This window comes from Erpetoichthys calabaricus, chromosome 6, assembly GCF_900747795.2.
Source record: "Erpetoichthys calabaricus chromosome 6, fErpCal1.3, whole genome shotgun sequence".
Classification (NCBI taxonomy): Eukaryota; Metazoa; Chordata; class Cladistia; order Polypteriformes; family Polypteridae; genus Erpetoichthys; species Erpetoichthys calabaricus.
The window spans coordinates 217,113,553-217,133,478 of NC_041399.2; the positions used below are offsets into that span (position 1 = coordinate 217,113,553).

The window sequence follows — 19,926 nt, forward strand, 5'->3', positions numbered from 1 at the left end:
GTCGATGACCTTGGCTGCTGTTTGGTCACATAAACCAGTTGGCAGGCCATCAGCTTAATGGCGAGGAAACAGAGTGTTGATGCCAAGTGACATGAAGTGACACCAAGGGACACTCAGTGGGCTCATTCAAGTGAAGAAGACAAACACAAAGCGGACCTTAAAGTTTTTTTATTTAACGATAAATTCAACACAAAATGACAGCTTCAAAAAGTTACAGCAACTCAAAGCCAGGCAGTGCCCCTGGAGCGGTGGGTGACCTGTGCCAGGTGACAAGGAGACCCCCGCCCCGCGTGTAGCCCCAAAGCGTCACAGAGCAGACATTTTGCGCTATTTGGTTCCTTTGGATTTCACGATTGCTGGATTTTCATGTTATTATGACTGACGTGACAGTGAAAGCCGCTGACGTCCCGGTGACGAGTTTTAAACCCACCGAGACTGACGAAGACGCGTGGCAGACGTTTGCTCTTCCTCCTCCTACTCTTCTTCTTCTTCCCAGTTCTCTCCGTGACCTTTGTGTTCACACAGATTTGCTCTGATATGTCAGAAAGACCACCACAGCGCAGTACACGACGCTCTTCAGGATGAACAACGTGTAGGACAAGGTGGCCACGTTGAAGGGCTGGAAATCGAGACCTGTGAGAGAGAAGAGGAGGAGGAGGAAGAAAAAAGAAAAGTCTCGTTATGGCCGCCTCAAGACGAGATCAGCTGATTCAAAAGGACAACAGCAGCCCCGGACCCCCAGAGAGGGCAAGTTCAGGGTCAACCAAGTAAAACTACAGACGGACCCCAGGAGAACGGACGGCAAGTGGCCAGGTGGAAACTCCATGTTGACCACCGAGACCCCCGCTGTCTTCATTACAAAGTGTCCATCTGTCCGTCTGTCCGCTTCAAGCCCACCCCACCTGCTGCCCTCAAATTCATGAAATAACAAGGAGCTGAAGCACCTCAGCTGGCAACGGACCCCTTCAGTCATTCATTAGATGGGCGGCACAAAGACCACCGTGTGAACTCCTCAGCTGTCCTGGTGCGCTAGGGTCCTGCCAACCACCACACTGCACATTCAGGGGTCCGAAAAGACACCAACCAAAATTTTAACGGGGGCTCCTCACCTTCAGCATACTGGGCCCTGCAGTCGTCCGTCTCCAAATCGCCCGCCTCAGTGACGTGTTTGACGTGTCCACTGGATGACGCCGGGCTTTCTGGAATGACTGGAAACAAACAAAGTGACATCAGTCCGAGGGAGAGCCTCAGTCACCGCCTGTCACCACCTGTCACCACCCAAGACCACATCTGCACTTTCTCAACCCCCCTAAAGTCCCCCACACTCTGTTTGTCCCTATAGGTGTGAGGTCATCTGGTGCCAGCGGCCAGCTGACTCAGACGTCATCCAGTGCTGCTCTTTGTGAGTGGAGGGAGGCGTCTCATTGAATATGGCACCTTTCACATCAGTGTATCCACTAGTTCTATGTATATGGCGCCTTACACCGCTGCCCCTCCACTAACTGCACATATCGGTCTTCACCTTCACTTTATATAGCGCCTTTCTTCCTGGCCCTCCACTAACTGTCCATCGTGCCTTTGACATCTGTGTGTGTGTTTTGAGTGTCCAGTGGACGTCAGTGGCGCCCCCTGCTATGCTGTGCCCCACAGTGCAGCTCCATAATGGGGTCAGGTGCTCATTTTGTAAGCCCCTTCATGTCTCTCTGATGTCCACTCTCCTCATTTCTCTTCTGTCCCCTTAATGTGTCCTCACAGGTTTAGGGACATTTGACAGAGCTATAGTGACAGACTATTGTGACAGCCAACTGGCCTTCTTCACTCACCATGGAGAAACTCAGGAGACCTGCATGTGTGTGTGTGTGTGACAGAAGGCCATCTCTGCCACGTCTGCGCTCACCGTGTGCCACTATGGTGTTGGTATGTCACCTCACATCGGCCCTCCTCATTGTGCTGACCTTCAGGTGGTCATTTGGAGGGCAGTGGCCGCTCTGAGGGGGGCTGTGCTGACGCTGGTGGCATTGAGCTCAGCCGTGTCACTTGTCCCTTCCATCGTATATGTGTTTGTGTGTGTGTGCCAAGCTGCCTTTAGCCTGGTGGCCCCTCCATTCTTAGGTCTTTACGCTGACCCCTAGTGGACGGCCGAGTTCGGACGGGTCATTACCTTCTGTGAACTCTTCTGGCTTTGTGAAGCCTTCGTGATTCACCACACACACAAACTTGTAGCTCGGGTTTCCCCCTTTGTAGATGAGCAGGCTGGTGGCCGAGTATTTGTCGCTGCCATCTTCGATCTTGGTGATGGGCAGGTCCAGCTGCTCGTCCTTCTCGTTGGTATTCAGCGCCTCAGTTGTGTCTCTTACTTTTTTCTTCCACTCAAACTTAATGACATCTGGGAAAAAACCGTAAGCGACACATGCCACCCGATCGTTACTGGCACGGAAGACGCTGACCTGCGGCCGCTCAGCTGGAGTGTCTGAAAGACAAGAAGAAGAAGAGGAAGTGAAGAGCTGGGGGTCACCATGAAGAAGATGTCCAGTGAGCTGAAATGACCAGAAGACAAATAAATGATTAAAGTTGAGATGAGAGAGCAAGTGACCGTAACTGGCAGTACCAGGCATTCCCACCATTGTGGGCAAAAACCTTGGAATGGGTCTGGGGTCTGCGACAGCCTGAGTTTGAAATCACTGGTGCCAGTAGTTGGGATGCCAGCAGTGACCTCTTCTGAGATCTGGGTGGGCAGGGGGCAGAAGGGGACGGATCGGGCACAAACATCTGCCATGTTAGATGAGCCCCCTGATGCACATGCACTCGATAGCCTAATGTGGCACCCGTCAAAAGTCTACAGCCCCTTGGGTGGTCTCACATGTTCTTAGAATGCAACGTTGGATCCCAGTGGACTTAATGTGGTCATCAGAAAAAGGATGCCAAAGTGAAGGCAGGTGAGGACGCCAAGCCCAAGACCCACAGCAAGTGATGGCACTAACCTGGCACACCTCTGGGACAGCCCTTTGGCTTTAGCAGTCCCCCCAACAGTTCAGTGGAGGTTGCCAGTCTTGTGGGGAGTCAGTATGGTGGCCTAAGCTGCACAATGAAGACGAGTGAACTCAACAAGCAACTCCATGGAAAGGGGATGGAGACGAGAAAACCTCCAAGTCAGCGAATATCCAAAGAAATCGAGCTGGGAATCTGCTGGGGCAGACTGGCCACAAAAAAACAAAGAAGACCCTGGATGGAGACCACCAAGAGACCTCTGGGAGAGCCCCAAGGAGGGCAGGGCAGACAACAGGGGCGTCACCAGTCTCATCACGATGGGAGAATTGCAAAGAGAAGAAAATGGGAATGAGCGCCAGCCACCATTGACACTGAAGAAACGTAACGCGAGGTAGAAGAGCGTGATGAAGAAGAGCAGCGGCCTCAGAACTTCATGATGTGTGCCATCAGTTGAAATGTTCACAAGTCCAGCTCTTCTCCACCGTCACACATTTGTCACATTTAGCGCCTGTGCCAGTGAGGGGGCTTGTAGCCGGCTCATGTGGACCTCCATGAAAAAGGGTGACACCAAGACTGGCACCGCTCAACTGGAAGAATCCCAGTCCACCTTCCACATGAATCAGCCGGGTTCTGGAAAAAAGAAATCAAATTCAAGACCTCCCCCCTTAATGAAGCTCTAAACGTTTTTAATCCTGAATGAGGATGGGGGGGGGCACTCCGTGCCAGCTGGCGGGGGCGCTGCGCGCTCACTTGGATGGGCAGGCAGGCTGCATGTTGTTGTTTTTCATATTTGTTGCATTGAGTTGTCTTTAATTGTTATGTTAATAAAAAGAATTCTAAACAAACAAATCAATCAATCAATCAATTAATCAATCAATCAATCAATCAATGTGCCAGGACTCTTACACGGGACTGCGCACGAGAACACGCGGACCTCACGTTTACATCTTCACCATGTCAGGTTTTACACTCGAGTCGCTTCTTCACTGTGAGGACCTCAGCTCGTCACGGGCAGGAAACAAAACAAAAAAAAATCGGGGGTTGCAGCTCCTACGAGGGTGGGCATCTGCCAGGAATGGGGGTCCAGAAGACGACCCTTACTTAGTACTGGACCTTTGTTGTTTCTTCACACCCCTGGCAGTTTTCTTAATTACTTCCAAAGGGGGGTTTCTTTCATTTTTGTTAAACTTTATATGTTGGCTTCTTGGTCTTAACTGGGCACAGATAATCGGTGAGGTGGCAGCCCTGACATTTATTGATCTGCAGAACATCTGATTAGATATTTTAGAGGGGGGGTTAGGAGCCTGCACCCACCACATGACAAACCTCATCGGGATGCTGCACATTAGGATCTGAGTCCAGATGCCAACAGTGCCAATCGTGCCACCAACCCTCAGTTTTTCCCTGCAGGGCCTACACGCAGAGCAGGATGCCAATTAAAGTCGTGCCCGGGACAGAGCGACTACACGCTAAGGGGCCTTGCTGAAGGGCCCAATGGAGGAGAGTCACCTCTGGCGTTTAGGGGATTTGATTGCCAGTGCGGACCCCTCGCCTCAGAGCCACCACTCTGCCCGCCTCTTACAAAATCACTGGGTTATTAAGCACTGGAATTACTGGGCACTCAAGGCACCTCTAGGCATCACATGATCAAACACATGCTGGCAGGTTAGAAATTCCAATTCAGTTATTTTGTTAAACATTTTAATTTGAAAACATCACTTAATGTGTCACTAAAGATGTCACTGAGCGATGGCCTGCTCTATTTGAGGTGGCACAGCTGAGACTGTCATGTTTAAAATTTAAAGTCAGAATTTTGTTTGCCACTCTTTAGTCAGTTAATTGTAGGGTCACTCCAGATTTCAAGTCCTTGGTGTGGCAATGCCATTTGAGTGACACAGTGACAGAGGGCATTATGTGACATATTGCCTGTATATTAGATGGATGCCTCACTCATTTAAGGTCCAATTATCTGTTAACCTACCAAGAGTGAGAGCAGCGGGCACTAAAGAGCAGCCAACAAGTTCAAGCTAAAGGCCAGCATGGTGCCCTGTTGGTAAATGGCACAAACCTTGGCCATTCCTGGACTGTCACAGTGCGTTTTAGCTAATTGCCCGCTAACTTTAAATATGTGACCACTAGATTGTGCCATGCAGATTAATAAAGAATTCAAAAGTATAAGCACTGTGAGCCTTGAGTCTGCCTTTATGGCCAAATGTGACGCTGGCACCTCCAAAGTGACGGAGGTCATGTCATCGAGGGCAGGAGCTTCACGGGTGCAGAGGAGGCACAGCAAGTGAGAACTAATCCGACTTGTCTGTGACATTCAAATTGCCAACTGTCACCCATTTAGATTTGTCACATTGGCACATCTTCTTTGTTTCTCCTTTTACTCAATCAGGACAATGCAGTTGGCATACAGAGAGGTGGCGGCCGTTTGTTGTCTGCCTTGGAGAGCAGGAAGAGGACGATGTCCATTCAAGTCATTTATCACCATGGAGTCTCCACTTTAACACACAAGGCTTAAACCCACTCGCTACGGGGGGCATCAGTGTTACTGACAACCCGCCGCACTTCTAGAAGGGTTACGTTAAAAATGTCACCGTTTGGATTGAACGTTGAAATGACGTTCTACTTGTGGCCACGTTTTATATCACAAACAGAGTGACACGTCACAATGCTAACTCAACACAGAGTGTGCCACACGAGTTCTTAAACATCAGGCACATGCCCACCTCAGGAATTTGCTAAATTCTGCCAATGGGCCTGACTGCCGTCCCGCATCTGAAACAGAAAGATTGTTTCATGAATGCATTGACTTAATGCTCAGCCCAAGCAGGGACATCTTCAGATGCCACAAAATGACATTCAGCTCTCTGGTCAGCCTGCCAAGCACCACCTGCTCTTGTTGGGGGATTAACACCTTGCCAGCTTTGCCACTATAAAGATTCTGGTGAGCTTTGGTGCTCTTGGAACATTTCAGGTTGGCACTGCAGCAAACAACAACAACAAAAAAAGTTAAATTGATGTGTGTAGATACTGGGTGATGGTGAGGGTTCCAACTGCTCCTGTGGGGCCAATCCATGGAAGCAGATGTGTGTGTGTGTGTGTGTGATGGAGTCGAATTACTGACACACTTACTGTGACACACCTCGCGAGAGTTTGAGGGAAATCACAGGCGAGTGTTGAGCAAAGACCCTCAGGCCCCAAACACGGCAACCATCGGGGTCGAGGGGCGACACTCCTGGGTGGCACTGACGTGCCAGTGTGCCGTGCTTTGTCACTCTGAATCTGAGCCACCCTAAGGACCTCAAGTGTGGACACAAAACATGAGAGAAAGTGAAGAGCGCAGAGCTGACGAATCTCATGAAGCGCCTTTTCTAGCAAAACCTGCGCTGCCAGGGCTTTGGGGGCGCGTAGCACAATTCAAATTTGGGGGCCCTCTTGGTCTGCATCATCTGAAGTTTAGATTCTGAACAGTTCAAACCGGACTAAATAATTATTTTACTCTCGATTATAATAAGAATCTTATAATATTTATGTGAATTTTATGTGTTGGGCCCCTAAAGTTTTGTTGTGTAAGAAATTTACAGTTTAAAAACATAAAGATAATATTTTTAAAGACCAGTTTTTCAATGCTACACTTTTTCATTAAATATTGGGTCCACCATTTGGGGGCCCCCGAAATTGCGGGGCCCGTAGCATATGCTACATGTGCCTATTGGTTAATCCGGCAGTGTGCGCTGCCAATGCGCTGCCAATGCGCTGCCAGTTTCAAGCTCAGGGTTTTGGTTTTTAAATCCCGTGCTGTTATTTAACCCTTAAAGAGCCGATTCAGTTGTCTTACTTGAAATTGTAGTTGTAGTTAGAAACTTGTCGATGAGGGCTTTGGGAGCCCGGGTGGCTGAGAATCTTTGGGAGCCCCCGCTGTTCTCGTACGTTGATGTAAAGAGTCTGGCAACTGAATGGCCGATTGAGGTCTTAGTGCCGCAGCGTATGGCGAGGGGTTACAGCGCACTTTCGAAAGATGTCGACAAAGGTCAACACGAGGTAAAAATATGATGATGTGCCGCAATAAAGTCAAGCAGGCAACTTTTCTTCTTTCAGTGGCTGCACTTTTAGTAATTTAATAAGTAATCGATACAACTTAAAAGTATAGAAAGAAAACAATGATTATTGACTTAACACTGAATTAATAACTAGAGTTATGAAATGCACACAACTTAAAAGTGTATTTAAAAAGAAACCAAGTTAAATTAATTAGGACAACTGAACTTTTATGGGCCGTCAATTTAAAAACTTGTGTGTGTCCTGCGAAGGCTCCTAAAAGTAACGGAAGAAAAGTCACTCAGCTCTGTGTGCTCAGCCTCAACGGAGACAAAGTCACCAAGGCGCTATATGGGACACTGGGGGGGGGGGGGGGGGGGGGAAGGAAAATAAAACAACACCAGAAATAATAATCATCATCATCATCATAATAATGTTATTCTTACGTTGTACTAATCAAGGACAAATGTAAGAATTAAGTAACCACTTTACCCAGAAAACTGTTATTCTTTACATCTTTCAAGTTTCTATAATTTATTTGTTTTTTGTTTACTTTTATGTGACTGATGATAAAGTGAATTTGAAAAAAAAAAAGAAACATAAGTGACCAACCGGCGGCCAACGGTCAGCGCTCGGGGTCTGCGCGTCTGCTGAGAGGTCCGCGCGGCTCCGAATTTCTTGCCCAGCAACTTAAAGTCTCTTAAACTTCAGAAATGTTTTCTACTCTTTTGTTTGTTTTATTTTGTGGCTCTTTCTTGTTTTTTACGTTTCTTCTATTTTTTAAATATTGTGTAAAGTGTCCTTGGGCTTGAGAAAGGAACCATATAAATGTATTAAAAAAATTATTTTTATTTTATTTTATTTTTTTGAAACATTTGAACATTCTGGACGAGAGCAGGCCATTCAGCCCCACAAAGTTCGCCAGTCCCATTCACTTCATTCTTCTACAATAACATTAATTTGAGTTTTTCAGGTCCCCCTCCTGTCCACCTTATTCCACGTGCCTTTGGTTCTCTGTGTAAAGAAAAACTTCCTAACGTACAAAGGGTCCCACTGTGTCCCCCTCTACACACGGAGTCCTTTCAAAGTCACCCTCTCGATCCACTGCACTAATTCCCTTTCTAATTTTAAACACTCCAATTATGTCTTTTATGTGATAGATAGATAGATAGATAGATAGATAGATAGATAGATAGATAGATAGATAGATAGATAGATAGATAGATACTTTATTAATCCCAATGGGAAATTCACACATGTGATTGATGAGAATGTTAATTTGAAAAAAAAAATTAATAAGCGCATTTTCATTTGACAATCCAATGCTCAATAAATGCAAATATAAAAAAGCAAAATTCACAAAACACATAAATAACAAAACGTGATGTAATATAGACTGGAAATAAAATAAAAATGAGAAAACGACCAAATATTTCAATTATATTGATGCATTTGATGATATTATTAATAACAATAATTCATTGCATTTATATAGCGCTTTTCTCACTACTCAAGGCGCTCAGCAATTGCAGGTTAAGGGTCTTCGTCACTCAAGAGCCCGACAGAGCGGAGTCCTTATTGGCATTTAGGGGATTCGAAACGGCGACCTTCCGATTACCAGCTATTATTATTATTTATCACGATTAGTACATTGTACTGACCAAGGACAAATATAGATTAAAAAAATAAAAATAATTGCTTAACTAAGAAAACGATAAACTGTTATTCTACTATTCTTTTCATTTATACAACTTTAGATATTTTATTTGTTTTTTTGTTTACTTTTATGTGATTGATGATAATGTTAAAATATTTTTTAAAAAATGTTTTAAATAAGCGCACTTTCGTTTGACGTTCCAATGCTATAAAATAAACACAAATTTAAAAATGCAAGAATTTCATAAATAACTAAACACGATATATTATTATTATTATTATTATTATTATTATTTTTATTTTTTTTTTTTATTGTTTTTGCTACTGCTGTTGTGACATTTTCTTATTTTCGTTTTTCTTAACTGCGCTTATTTGCTTTCTGGGCCAATTCTACTGTTTTCTCCAATTACACCGATGGACGTGCAACTCTATATAACCGAGAGTTATTATTATTATTATTATTATTATTATTATTATTATTATTATTATTGAGCTGATCCCTTTATCCAAAGCGACATACAATGTTTCAGGCGTACAAATGATTACGTGATCTTTCTTTCTTTTCTTTTCTTTCTTGTTCTTTTTTTTGACATTTCTAACGTGCAGGTCAAGTGTGAAGCGACTTGCAGGGTCCTGCAGCGATGGCAGTGGGACTGGAAACTCCCAATCTCGGGTTCTGAAGTCCCAAGTGTCAGCCTGCACCACACTGGATAGATGGCTAGCTAGATGTGTAAGGCGCTATATAACAGCTAACTAGACCACGTGAGTCCACCTCCCCTCACCTTGCCCACCCGGTCCTCTTTCACTCGTTAAAATTTCTGAGCCCCCCGACCCCCGATTCTCTGACTCGCAGTCCGGCAGCTCGAATGTTGGAGTCCGCTTGCTGTGACCAGACGGTTGTCACCCTAAAACCGAGAACACGAATGACGGCCACCGATTGTAATGATTCGTTCATTCATTCTTTGCTTTGTTTTTTTTCTTTTTTTTACATCACGATTATAGTAAAACCCAAAACTTTAAAAATATGATTTTCATAATTTGCAGGTGCAGTGACTAAAGATCACCGAGAATCGTTTTGTAATTCATCGTTTTATTTTCAGTTTAGTTTAGATTTTTTAGTTCTAAACGAATGTATTTTGAAAGTAAATTAAAATAAATATTATTGCAATTTTAGATGTATTTTTAAATTAATGTTCACTTAACTCTTCATTTTGTTTGGTTGAACTCTAGTTGTATTAATGTGTTTTATTGTAGAAGCCCGGGTCGGAGTCGCGCAGTGAGATGAGAGCGCGTTAGTCCGGCCGGCTCTCCTCGTCGCGGGTCCCACCCGGCGCTTATCGAATTCCCTTTTCCCACCAATCTCAGAGTTCTGTCTGAACGGCCATTCCGCTGCCCAGATGCCTTCGGTCCCCGCCTTCTGATTCAGCGCACGTCGGGACAGAACAGATCTAAGCTGCGAGCCCACCAAGCGGACCGCCCGACAACTCACCGGACACGATGAGCTTCGTCCCGGCGCCAAACACTTTGATGGTCGCTCCTCTGATCGCACAGTGTTAAAGTGTCATACATAAAGCTGAGGGCCAACTCGCACCGGGGGTCTCCGTGTTAACGAGAATTCGTTCTTTTAAAGTCACCAACTGTCGTCCGTCTGTCTGTCCGTCTGCTTCGATTCATCTTTCCGTTTGTCAGCTGACTGATGGCTTTAAATGAATGTCCAGTGACCCGTGCTGTGCGTCTAAGAAATAAAACATCAAAAACTAACAAACGGCCATTTACTCCACACGATTATTAGATGATTTACGGGGGTCGTGATGTCCGGTCATTGGACCTCGTGGATCACGGAAGCCTCATTACACCGCCTGCTTTTAATTCGTTTACATTCATTCATTTTATTATTTTAGATTGTATAGCGCCCTTCACTTTATCAAACACTAAGCATTACCTGTGACGAGAAGTTTTGTTCCCGCACCGAAAATCTTCACCCAGCCGTCCCTCACGGTGAGAAAGCAACGAACAAAAACGCGAAATGGCGGCGGGCGTCAGAGGAGAGCAGCAGTTCAGCCGGCCGCCCGACGTTAACGCGACATTTGGGGACTTTCTTTGACTGTCACCTTCTCTCCTGAAGTCTCTGATGCCGTGGCTCTCAAACTGGGGGTCGTGACGGAAACTCTATAGGGGGCGCCGAAAGGGGAAGCGGGGCTTCGGCAGCGCCTCGTCGTGTTAACAGGGCAGCCGGTTCACTTATTCTCGTGTCGCTCCTTTTAGATTTACGGATGAGTGGCTCAAAGAAAGAAAGAAAGAAAGAAAGAAAGAAAGAAAGAAAGAAAGAAAGAAAGAAAAACGGGACAGGCCACCTCTAAGTGACAAATCTAAGCGGTTTGCAAAAGAAAATGACAATAACGTTACGGCAAAGAACAAACCGAAGAAAAGAAAGTGACCAACGCTCGGTGTCTGCGTGTCTTCTGAAAGGTCCGCTCTGCTCAGAATTTCTTGCACGGCAACTTAAAGTCTCCTCAACTTCAGAAATGTCATCGATAAGATCATCCAGACATGTTTACTACTCTTTTGTTTGTTTTATTTTGTGACTCTTGCTTATTTTTTATGTTTCTTCTTTTTTAATATTGTGTATAGTGTCCTTGGGCTTGAGAAAGGTGCCATATGAATACATAAATAATAATAATAATAATAATAATAATAATAATAATAATAATAATAATAATAATAATAAATTACATTATTATTATTATTTTTTTTTTTTTCTGGATGAGATCGGGCCATTCAGCCCCACCAAGCTCGCCAGTCCCATTCACTTCATTCTTCTATAATAACATTAATTTGAGTTTTTCAGGTCCCTAAAGCCCACCTGCCCACCTCAATACTCGCTCACTTATTCCACGTGTCTCTGGTTGTCTGTGTGAAGATAACCCCCCTAATGTTAGAAGGGTCCCACTCTGCCCCCGTGTTCACATCGCACTCAGTTTAAAGTCACCATCTCGACCCACGGCACTAATTCATTCCCTTCATCATTTTAAACACTTGAGTCAGGTCTCCTCTTAATCGTCTTTTGCTTAAACTGTAAAGCACTGTGAGCACTTTTAATCTTATCTTCATCATCATCATCGTCATTATTATTATTATTATTATTATTAAGCACACGGCTTATAAACAGTTGACTTTTCTCATCTCTAGCACAGCGAGTGACACCATTCGATCGATTAGACTTGTCACTTAGAGCTGGCATGTCACATTTCTTGTCATTTTTCTCCCACCCTCAACAGGGATTCAGACCCAAAGAGAGGGACATTTCAGTGCACAGAGGGTCGCACAATGGCTGCCGGTGCCGCAGGTGAAGTCGCGACGTTCCGGTGAGCTGACACGGGACACGAGGTCTCAGCCGACTGGCCTTGTCGCGCCTCGGTGACACCTCCTTCCTTTTTCGTGTGTTTTTTTTATGAATTTCGAGTCCCGGACCCCTAAAACAAATCTCGTTTAATCTTCGCGGTTTGGCCTTCATGTTAAAAGACAAAAAGTTTTAAAGCGAGTCGCTGCTTTAAAGTGTCGTTTGTCACAAAGAGTGTCAGCCGGCAGACAGACTTCAGCGCACATGAGGGCTTCGGTGACACGGGGAGGGTCCTTCGGGTCACTTTGGGGCGCCAGTGCGACTTTAAAGTGACGCCGCCACTCCGTTTGATTGTTTTATTTTTTTACTTCACGTCTTCGCACAAATGGACGTTTCAAGAGCCGTTTAACGTTCGCTTCAGTAAGCGACAACATTCTCGCTGTCCCTCCATTAAATGACAAAGTCAAGATCGCCACTCACCAGACACAACCAGTTTGGTCCCAGCGCCAAACACCTTCCCAGCTCCCACAGTGACAAAGCACGTGACAAGAACGACTCTAATATGAAGAGACACCGGCGGCGGTTCGAGCCGTTCGACCCCGGTAACTCGGTGAGGGTCTTCATTTTGTTCTCACCGGTAATCGGGGACCCGCCGAAGTGTTTTAGTACAGACCTGTAACGACGAGTCTCGTGCCAGCCCCGAACACCTTGAAGTAGTGCCTGACGCCTCGAGAGTCGAGCACCACGGTGACACAGCCCGTTATACTAATCGCGACAATGACCAGCGCTGAATAAAAACAGCGTCCTCGGGATCGGCCTTGCCAGTCGGGGGGTCCCCGTTCGAATCCCACCGGTCCATTGAACCCGCTGATTCAGGGCAGGGCAGGGCAGCTGCATTGGGCGCAAGGCAGGAAGACACAGAGGGGGCCAATTTACTGTCGTCAGTCCCCCTGCCGAATATTCCAGCAGCTCGAAGTGACAGCTGTGTCATTTGACTGTTTAACCCGTGCCTGTCCGCTAAAGGACGTTTCCAGATTATTTAGGTTTAAATCCCAGACTGCGCATTAACAAGAGCGGCCGGGTCACCGACAACTCGACGTGCGACCCTCTGCTCTGTCAAGTCGCCATTAGCTGAAGGCCGAGTGATTTGGTCATTGTCACCCCTTTTATTTTTTTGTGAGCGTTTCGACCTTTTTGAGAAATTTAAACTTTGACTCAACTGTGTTATCATCTTAAATAAAAAGGGAAAACAGAAAAGTGCAGTGACATTAAAGTGACGACGTTCTCAAAAGACCACCGCGACTTACCAGACACGACCAGTTGTGTCCCAGCGCCGAAGACCTTCACCAATCCCCACGGTGACAAAGCGCCTGACAAGAAGTCTTGGGGTCCCAGCGGGGCGAGTCAAGTCAGCTACTCAGACGCTCCATTCCTTCTTTTTATTTCTCTCTAACGAGTCTGCTAAAGACCCCCGAGGTACGTGAAATGGCGGCTCATGTCTACTTTATAACGCGTGTCAGTCATAAAGAAAAAAAGGCACAAAAGTGAACTGCCACCCCAGTTATGGTGGTCCCTGCACCCCCACCGCGACGACTTACCAGACACAATCAGTTTGGTCCCAGCGCCAAACACCTTCACTCCCCCCACAGTGACAAAGCTCATCACAAAAACAGTGAATTACAAAAACCTTCAAACGGGGGGCACCTGCGCCATTACAGCGGCGCAGCCCGAACAGCCCCCCCACCTTTAGACGGCTAGCGGCTCCCCTCCACTCTCGTCACCCACCTGACACAATCAGTTTCGTTCCCGCTCCAAATCTCTTTATAGCGTAGCTGTAGCCACCGGAGGAGACCCACACGGTGAAACGCGCCGGCACACAAACCCCGGCCGCTGCGCTGTGGCCTTGGAGCGCCGGGAGCGAAGGAGTTAACGGCGCCGGGTTCGAGTCACGTGCCCACGCCAGCTGCACTGGGGGTCTCTGCTCAGCCCCGCATGTGCGCAATTCACAATCCGAACGGACGATTTCCTCACAACATCTCTACTTGATATTTACTTGGATGTTTCCATGGTTACTGATGATTGTTAAACTTAAAATTAAGAATAAAACAAACAAACAAACAAACAAACAAACATCATTATGACTGAAAACAAGCGTCACGGTCAGTCGCTGTTGTCGACGAGAAGGAACAAACTCTCCGTGTCCGTAACACGCTGGACAAAGGCCGCATTTCACTGTGGTGGGTGGTCTTTATTTATATAGCGCCTTTCACGTGTAGTAACGGACTTGGCATTTCAAATCTTAAACGCACTCACTGCCTTAACAAACGCCCACTGAATGTCTTCATTGGGACCTCCTAACGAATTTCACTTGTACACCCAGCAGTTTGGACTTGCATTGCGGTGAAATTCCAGGACCCCCTTCAAGTGCCTGTGGTCATGAGGTGAGGGTCACCTCCACATACCTTCATTCAGAGCGCGCCAGTCTGCATTAATAGTGAGCAAGAAGTACAGGGTGGGCTACAGGCGCCATCTTGATTGTCAGCAGGCATCATCTGCACCTCAGAGCAGGTCTTCCACCTGAAGCCAAGTGTGTGCTTTGGCTCAGCCACCACTTGGATGGGGGACCACCTAGAAGTAGCTTGGGTGCAGTAGGTGCTGGTATGCCCCACGGGGGGCACATAGCCTATGGTCAGGGTGTGGATGCTGATCCCCCAGTGAGGGGGCCGTTCCTGGGATCAGAGTCACAAAAGACCTCTGAGAAGAGGGGGCTGTACCCCGATGTCCCACCATTATCTTCTCCATTCAGTCTCCTTTAGCCCTTCGCCACCTCTAAGCTAATATGTGGTGAGTGTACTGGTGCAACAATGGCTGCCATGTGGATGCTGCACACCAGTGATGGGTGAAGCGGACCCCCTGCTGTCAGCTCTTAACTACACAGATGATGAGAATGCGGTAAGACGGAGATCAAACACCAGAGTGTCGTTTTAATGGATGTCCACCTTGAAGTTGACAAGTTGATGTGAGCCCTCAGTTCCATCCACACAATAAAACGAGCAGAAAGCACATCCATAAAATATGGAAGGCAAAGGTGAGCTCTCTTACAAACGAGGGTGCCAGTGCAGGCCTGTCGAGCGCTGCCACAGGGGTAGGGTGTGGACCTTCCACATGATGGTCCCAGTAAGAGCCTTTACACATTTCTGGGACCAACTCCACGACTTGACTGCTGTGTGACATCAGAGTGGCTCCCTGGCTTTAAAATGACTCTCACTGCATAATAATAAAGAAACAGCGTCGCCTCTCCCAGGCTCAAGGCATACGGTAACACCGGCTCAGATCAGGTCCTCTCCATCCCTTAGCATCCTATAGCCTACTGGGTTTTGAAGATTTCTCTTTTGTCCACATATTAGGACCCCTCTGAAAGCCCAGAAGAAACAGAACATCCGACAGAATGCAGTGCTTCACGGTCCAGTGATGGTGGAGCCACACAAGCCAGTGGAGTGCCGCCATTTTAGATCTCGTAGTTATGAGCTTGGGGTGGATGTGAAGAAACATCACGAGGTGTGCGTCTCTGGCGCTGCTCTTCACGTCTGCACACATTCCTCCATTTACCTTTAAACTATAGAGCCTTACAGGTGTTAGGGTCCCAACATGCCGGTCTGCGTGACATTCTGAGGACTCATAACATAACAGTGGGAGTGGGAGGTCGAGCTTTTAGTTATGGAGACCCCTACACTGTGGACCGACCTCCCTGAGTAAATCTGAGATCTGAAGACTTGTGACTTTAGTCTGCCCTGCTTAGTGCCAGGGCCCCATGACCCTGTGTTCGGATTCAGCGGGTTGAAAAATGGATGGATGGATGGATTAACTATTTGTTTGTTTTATTTATTTAATTATTCCCAATGCTGACTTGTGTTTTGGTTTTTCTCGCCCCCATTGTCCACTGGCCACGCACAGCTCAGCGGGACACACAGATGTTGTCTTGATTCATTTTTGCTAATCCATCCATCGATTATCCAACCCGCTATATCCTAACTACAGGGTCACGGGGTCTGCTGGAGCCAATCCCAGCCAACAGAGGGTGCAAGGCAGGAAACCCCGGGCAGGGTGCCAGCCCACCGCAGATGTTTGTTAATCGGTTTCTAGTTTTCGATGTGTTTTAACACATCTGTATTTTAAGTGGACTAATTGTGCATTTAGTTTTAAAGTTTAAACGCGCTCTTGTCACGGCGCTCTGAGTCAGTACGCGTTCAACGGCGCTATACAGAAATGAAGCGAAGTGAGTTGAGACGATTCGACTTCCCGGCCGTCCTCCGATCTCACATTCAGTTTCCAATCCCGCAGGTCCAGCCGAGCGCGGAGATCCAAATGGAAATTTAAAAAACGAGAAAGAAATAAAAGGCCTGACCGACATGGAGCGACGGCCGACTCCCCGTGAGGCAACACCGAGTATGTAGGGGATATCACGGTTAAAAATAAATAAATCCATAAATACACAGATAGATAAATAAATAAAGATTCTGTTTTTTTGTCTCAGGAATTGATTTTTAGAGTATTTTGGTAGAAAAACCAAAGTGAACAAACTGCCCAAATACCCGCACGTACTGCTATTAAACCACGCAGACGCCATGTGCTCGATCCCATTTGCAATAATCGGTTCTGTAATTTCTACAAACGAAGACCTCCATGTCCGTCTGCCCCGTTCCTCTCACCGCAGTCCCTGCCCGCCGCTACCATCACAGCCCGCTTGCCTCGCCTTCAGCTCGCCCGTTCGGCCTTCTTCTTCTCCCGGTCCGCTTGTGGCTCCTCACACCACAGCGTTGGCACTAAGTGACCCCGTGAAGGAGGGGAGACTTACCAGTAACCAGCAGTTTGGTCCCGGCGCCGAACACCTTGAAGTAGTAGCCTGACACGGTGACTCGGGAGGTGACAAAAACACACAGCGCACCGGAGAGACGACAAAGAGCGACGGAAACGGGGCGCCTTCAGTTCACGTGTGTGTAGCCCGGGGGTCTAACGGGGTGTCTTTATGTAGTTTTACAACGTGGACACACATTTAGGTGGAATATCGAGGTACACGCAGCACGCGTACATAACGTTAGTCCTCTTGGGGTTTCTCTCCCGGTCAGCCATTCAAATGGCTTTGGTCTCCGTGACTCGCACGGTCTTGTTTAGTTCTTCGTGGTGGTCTTTATACGGACACGGAGTTATAAACTCGATGAGACACAAAGAAACATGCACCGCGTGTCACACACACACACACACGCATCGTGAGGACATGGGACTGAATGGCAAAGGAGAAGAGCGCACAGTAGCGACGTGGCGTCTGTCACGATCTCCATTTGATGTCATACAGTTCTTGGCTCGTTAGTGAAGGTCCGCGAAATGAAAATCGACATCCAAAATCTTTACACAAAATACGGCTAAGGCACTGCGGCTACGCCATTCGCAATTTAAACGTCCTTCCTACATTCACAGAGATTTCAAAAACTCGACCACCTCGGTGCCCCCTGCGATGGATTCTCAGTGAAAACGATACGCAGCCCCCCGCGCACACCGTGGCCTTCATAGATTGATAGATTTAAACTGATTGTAAAGAAGCTCCAGTTTAAACCGCCTTTGCTCAAAGTCTCACGAGTTTAATTTGTGCGGCTCCATTAATAAAAGACCCCCGCCAGACGGACCCCCTTACCTGAGACCACCAGCCGGGTGCCCGCGCCGAACACTTTAATCCAAGCTCCTGAGTACACAGTGAGAAATGGCGCAGCAAAAAGGCCAAACTGAAAGTCAAGTTACACTTTTAGATTGTCCTCCAGGGAAATCGACATTCTCGGTCTGCTCCTCTTCGTCATCTTCATCTGTGGACTTAATACAGACAAAGCAAGAAACCACATAACAGAGAAAATAAGGAACAGAAAAAGTCAAACACAATATTATCAAAAGAAAGAGAGATGGCACAAGATGGGACTGCAGAGACGACTCCGCCAATGACTGGCGAGAAGGTGGGGACAATGGACGAATGAATGTGGCAGCAGACCACCTCCTGAGGTTTACACGCTGGAACGAAGGAGCGCCTCGATTCAGTTTATTTTGCACCTGTATTATTATTATTATTATTATTATTATTATTATTATTATTATTATTATTATTATTATTATCCATCCATTATCCAACCCGCTATATCCTAAGTACAGGGTCACGGGGGTCTGCTGGAGCCAACCCCAGCCAACACAGGGCGCAAGGCAGGAAACAAACCCAGGGCAGGGCGCCAGCCCACCGCAGGGCACACACACACACACACCCACAGCACACACACACACACATGGGACAATTTAGAATCGCCAATGCACCTAACCTGCATGTCTTTGGGAGGAAACCCACGCAGACATGGGAAGAACATGCAAACTCCGCGCAGGGAGGACCCGGGAAGCGAACCCAGACGGGTCTCCTAACTGCAAGGCAGCAGCACTACCACTGCGCCACCGTGCCGCCCTATTAATAATAATTTTTTTTGTTAATTATTATTATTATTATTATTATTATTATTATTATTATTATATGTTAATTATTTTTTTTATTATTATTGCTGCTACCTTTCACTGAGGTCAGGCTCGGGGCGCTTTAACAAGTTCAAAGCTAAAGGGAAACACAAACTTTATAAATGACAGACGAGCGCAATATAAAGAAGACTCGAGAAAACGGGGAGGTTTCCAAGTGATTGAGGCCAGTGGAGTCCGGCGCTATCTGTCCATTAATGAAGTGTCGAGCGTCACCAATGGGGACAGAAACCTCTGGGGGTGCAGAGTTAGTCACAATACAAAGTCCATAGAAAATGTCAGAGGTGGTCCGAGTCTGCGCAGCCCTCTAGTCATTCATTCTCCAGGGGGTGTCTGTGCCGATGGATCTTCCTCTGCTGTTTTTAATGCTCAGCAGCCTCAAATTCTAATCGGGTGGCAAAACGAACAATTTTGAAGGAAGCTGGCAAGGCGTTCATGTGAAGATGTGCTTGGCTTTGGAGCGCAGGGTATCATGGGACACACCTGGCAGTGGAGCTCCATCTGACTGTTTGGGTCATCGGCTCACATTTGGACAGCGGGTGCCGTGACGTCATGTGGGAGTCACTTCGTCCGACAGAGTGGCGCAGGTGTCCCTTCTGTCACCCACATCAGCACATCTCGATGTCTACTGTTTGATTCTTGATGGCTGATCCCTTCGGGGTGTTTTTATTTTTCTGCTCGATTCTGTCATCACTTCTTTGTTTTTTGGAAGGTCAAAGTGTGGAAACAACTTTTGACGCCAGATGGACCCGCGCTGACCCATCTGTGAGGTTCTACTTTGTTATCAATGGGAGGCATTTTCTGCAAAAATTAAAATTAAAATCATAAAGTGAAAATGTGATCTCTCGTTTGGAATTTCATTCTCCAAGTCTGAAAATGAAAATGAAACCTGAAGCGGCAAAAGCGAAAAGTAAAACGTCAAATCAACACTGGCGCCCCCTGCTGCTCATTGAATTTTCATTTTCAAGTTCTCGACATGCAAATAGCGCAGGCCAGTGGGCGGGGCTTTGCACCTCGATTTCCCACAATTCTTTGTCCTTCGGAGCTGTGGAGCCACTTGTTGTGTTATAATGTTAGCAGCAGTCACGTGTGCAGACCTTGAAAATGAAATTGCAAAACAAGAGATCACATTTTCATTTTATAATTTTCATTTTCATTTTTGCAGAAAATACCTCCCATAGTAATTAAGAAGACACCAAATCTCAACATCATTAGCACACTTTATGATAACAATATGAATAATACCTTTTATTTATATAGTGCCTTTCCCATGCTCAAGGTGTGATTCTCAGTCAGGTTGCCAAGTTGCAGAAAGGGTCCGAGTGCCCAAGCCGAGGACACCC

General features: G+C 46.6%; 2 protein-coding genes across 2 annotated transcripts in view; one reads left to right on the top strand and one right to left on the bottom strand.

Annotated features, from left to right (window-relative positions):
* Positions 1-19,926, top strand: part of stard3nl (STARD3 N-terminal like) — a 72,085-nt gene that overhangs the window by 30,804 nt on the left and 21,355 nt on the right. The gene's annotated exons all lie outside the window — the stretch shown is intronic.
* Positions 158-13,690, bottom strand: LOC127528345 (uncharacterized). Its single transcript, XM_051928810.1, has 5 exons — positions 13,627-13,690; positions 12,509-12,658; positions 2,162-2,470; positions 1,110-1,208; positions 158-633 (listed from the first exon to the last, which is right to left on the bottom strand). Exons 1-5 carry the CDS (start codon positions 13,688-13,690, stop codon positions 518-520), a joined length of 738 nt encoding a protein of 245 aa, XP_051784770.1. The 3' UTR covers positions 158-517.

What these genes read in the sequence shown, in the direction of transcription:
- LOC127528345 (XM_051928810.1), bottom strand. Translation starts at nt 13,690, where the DNA reads ATGAGCTTTGTCACTGTGGGGGGAGTGAAGGTGTTTGGCGCTGGGACC. An exon ending in GCCAGAAGAGTTCACAGAAG is followed by an intron (nt 1,209 to 2,161) that starts GTAATGACCCGT and finishes GTTTGTTTCCAG; the next exon opens with TCATTCCAGAAAGCCCGGCG. An exon ending in CAGGGCCCAGTATGCTGAAG is followed by an intron (nt 634 to 1,109) that starts GTGAGGAGCCCC and finishes TCTCTCTCACAG; the next exon opens with GTCTCGATTTCCAGCCCTTC.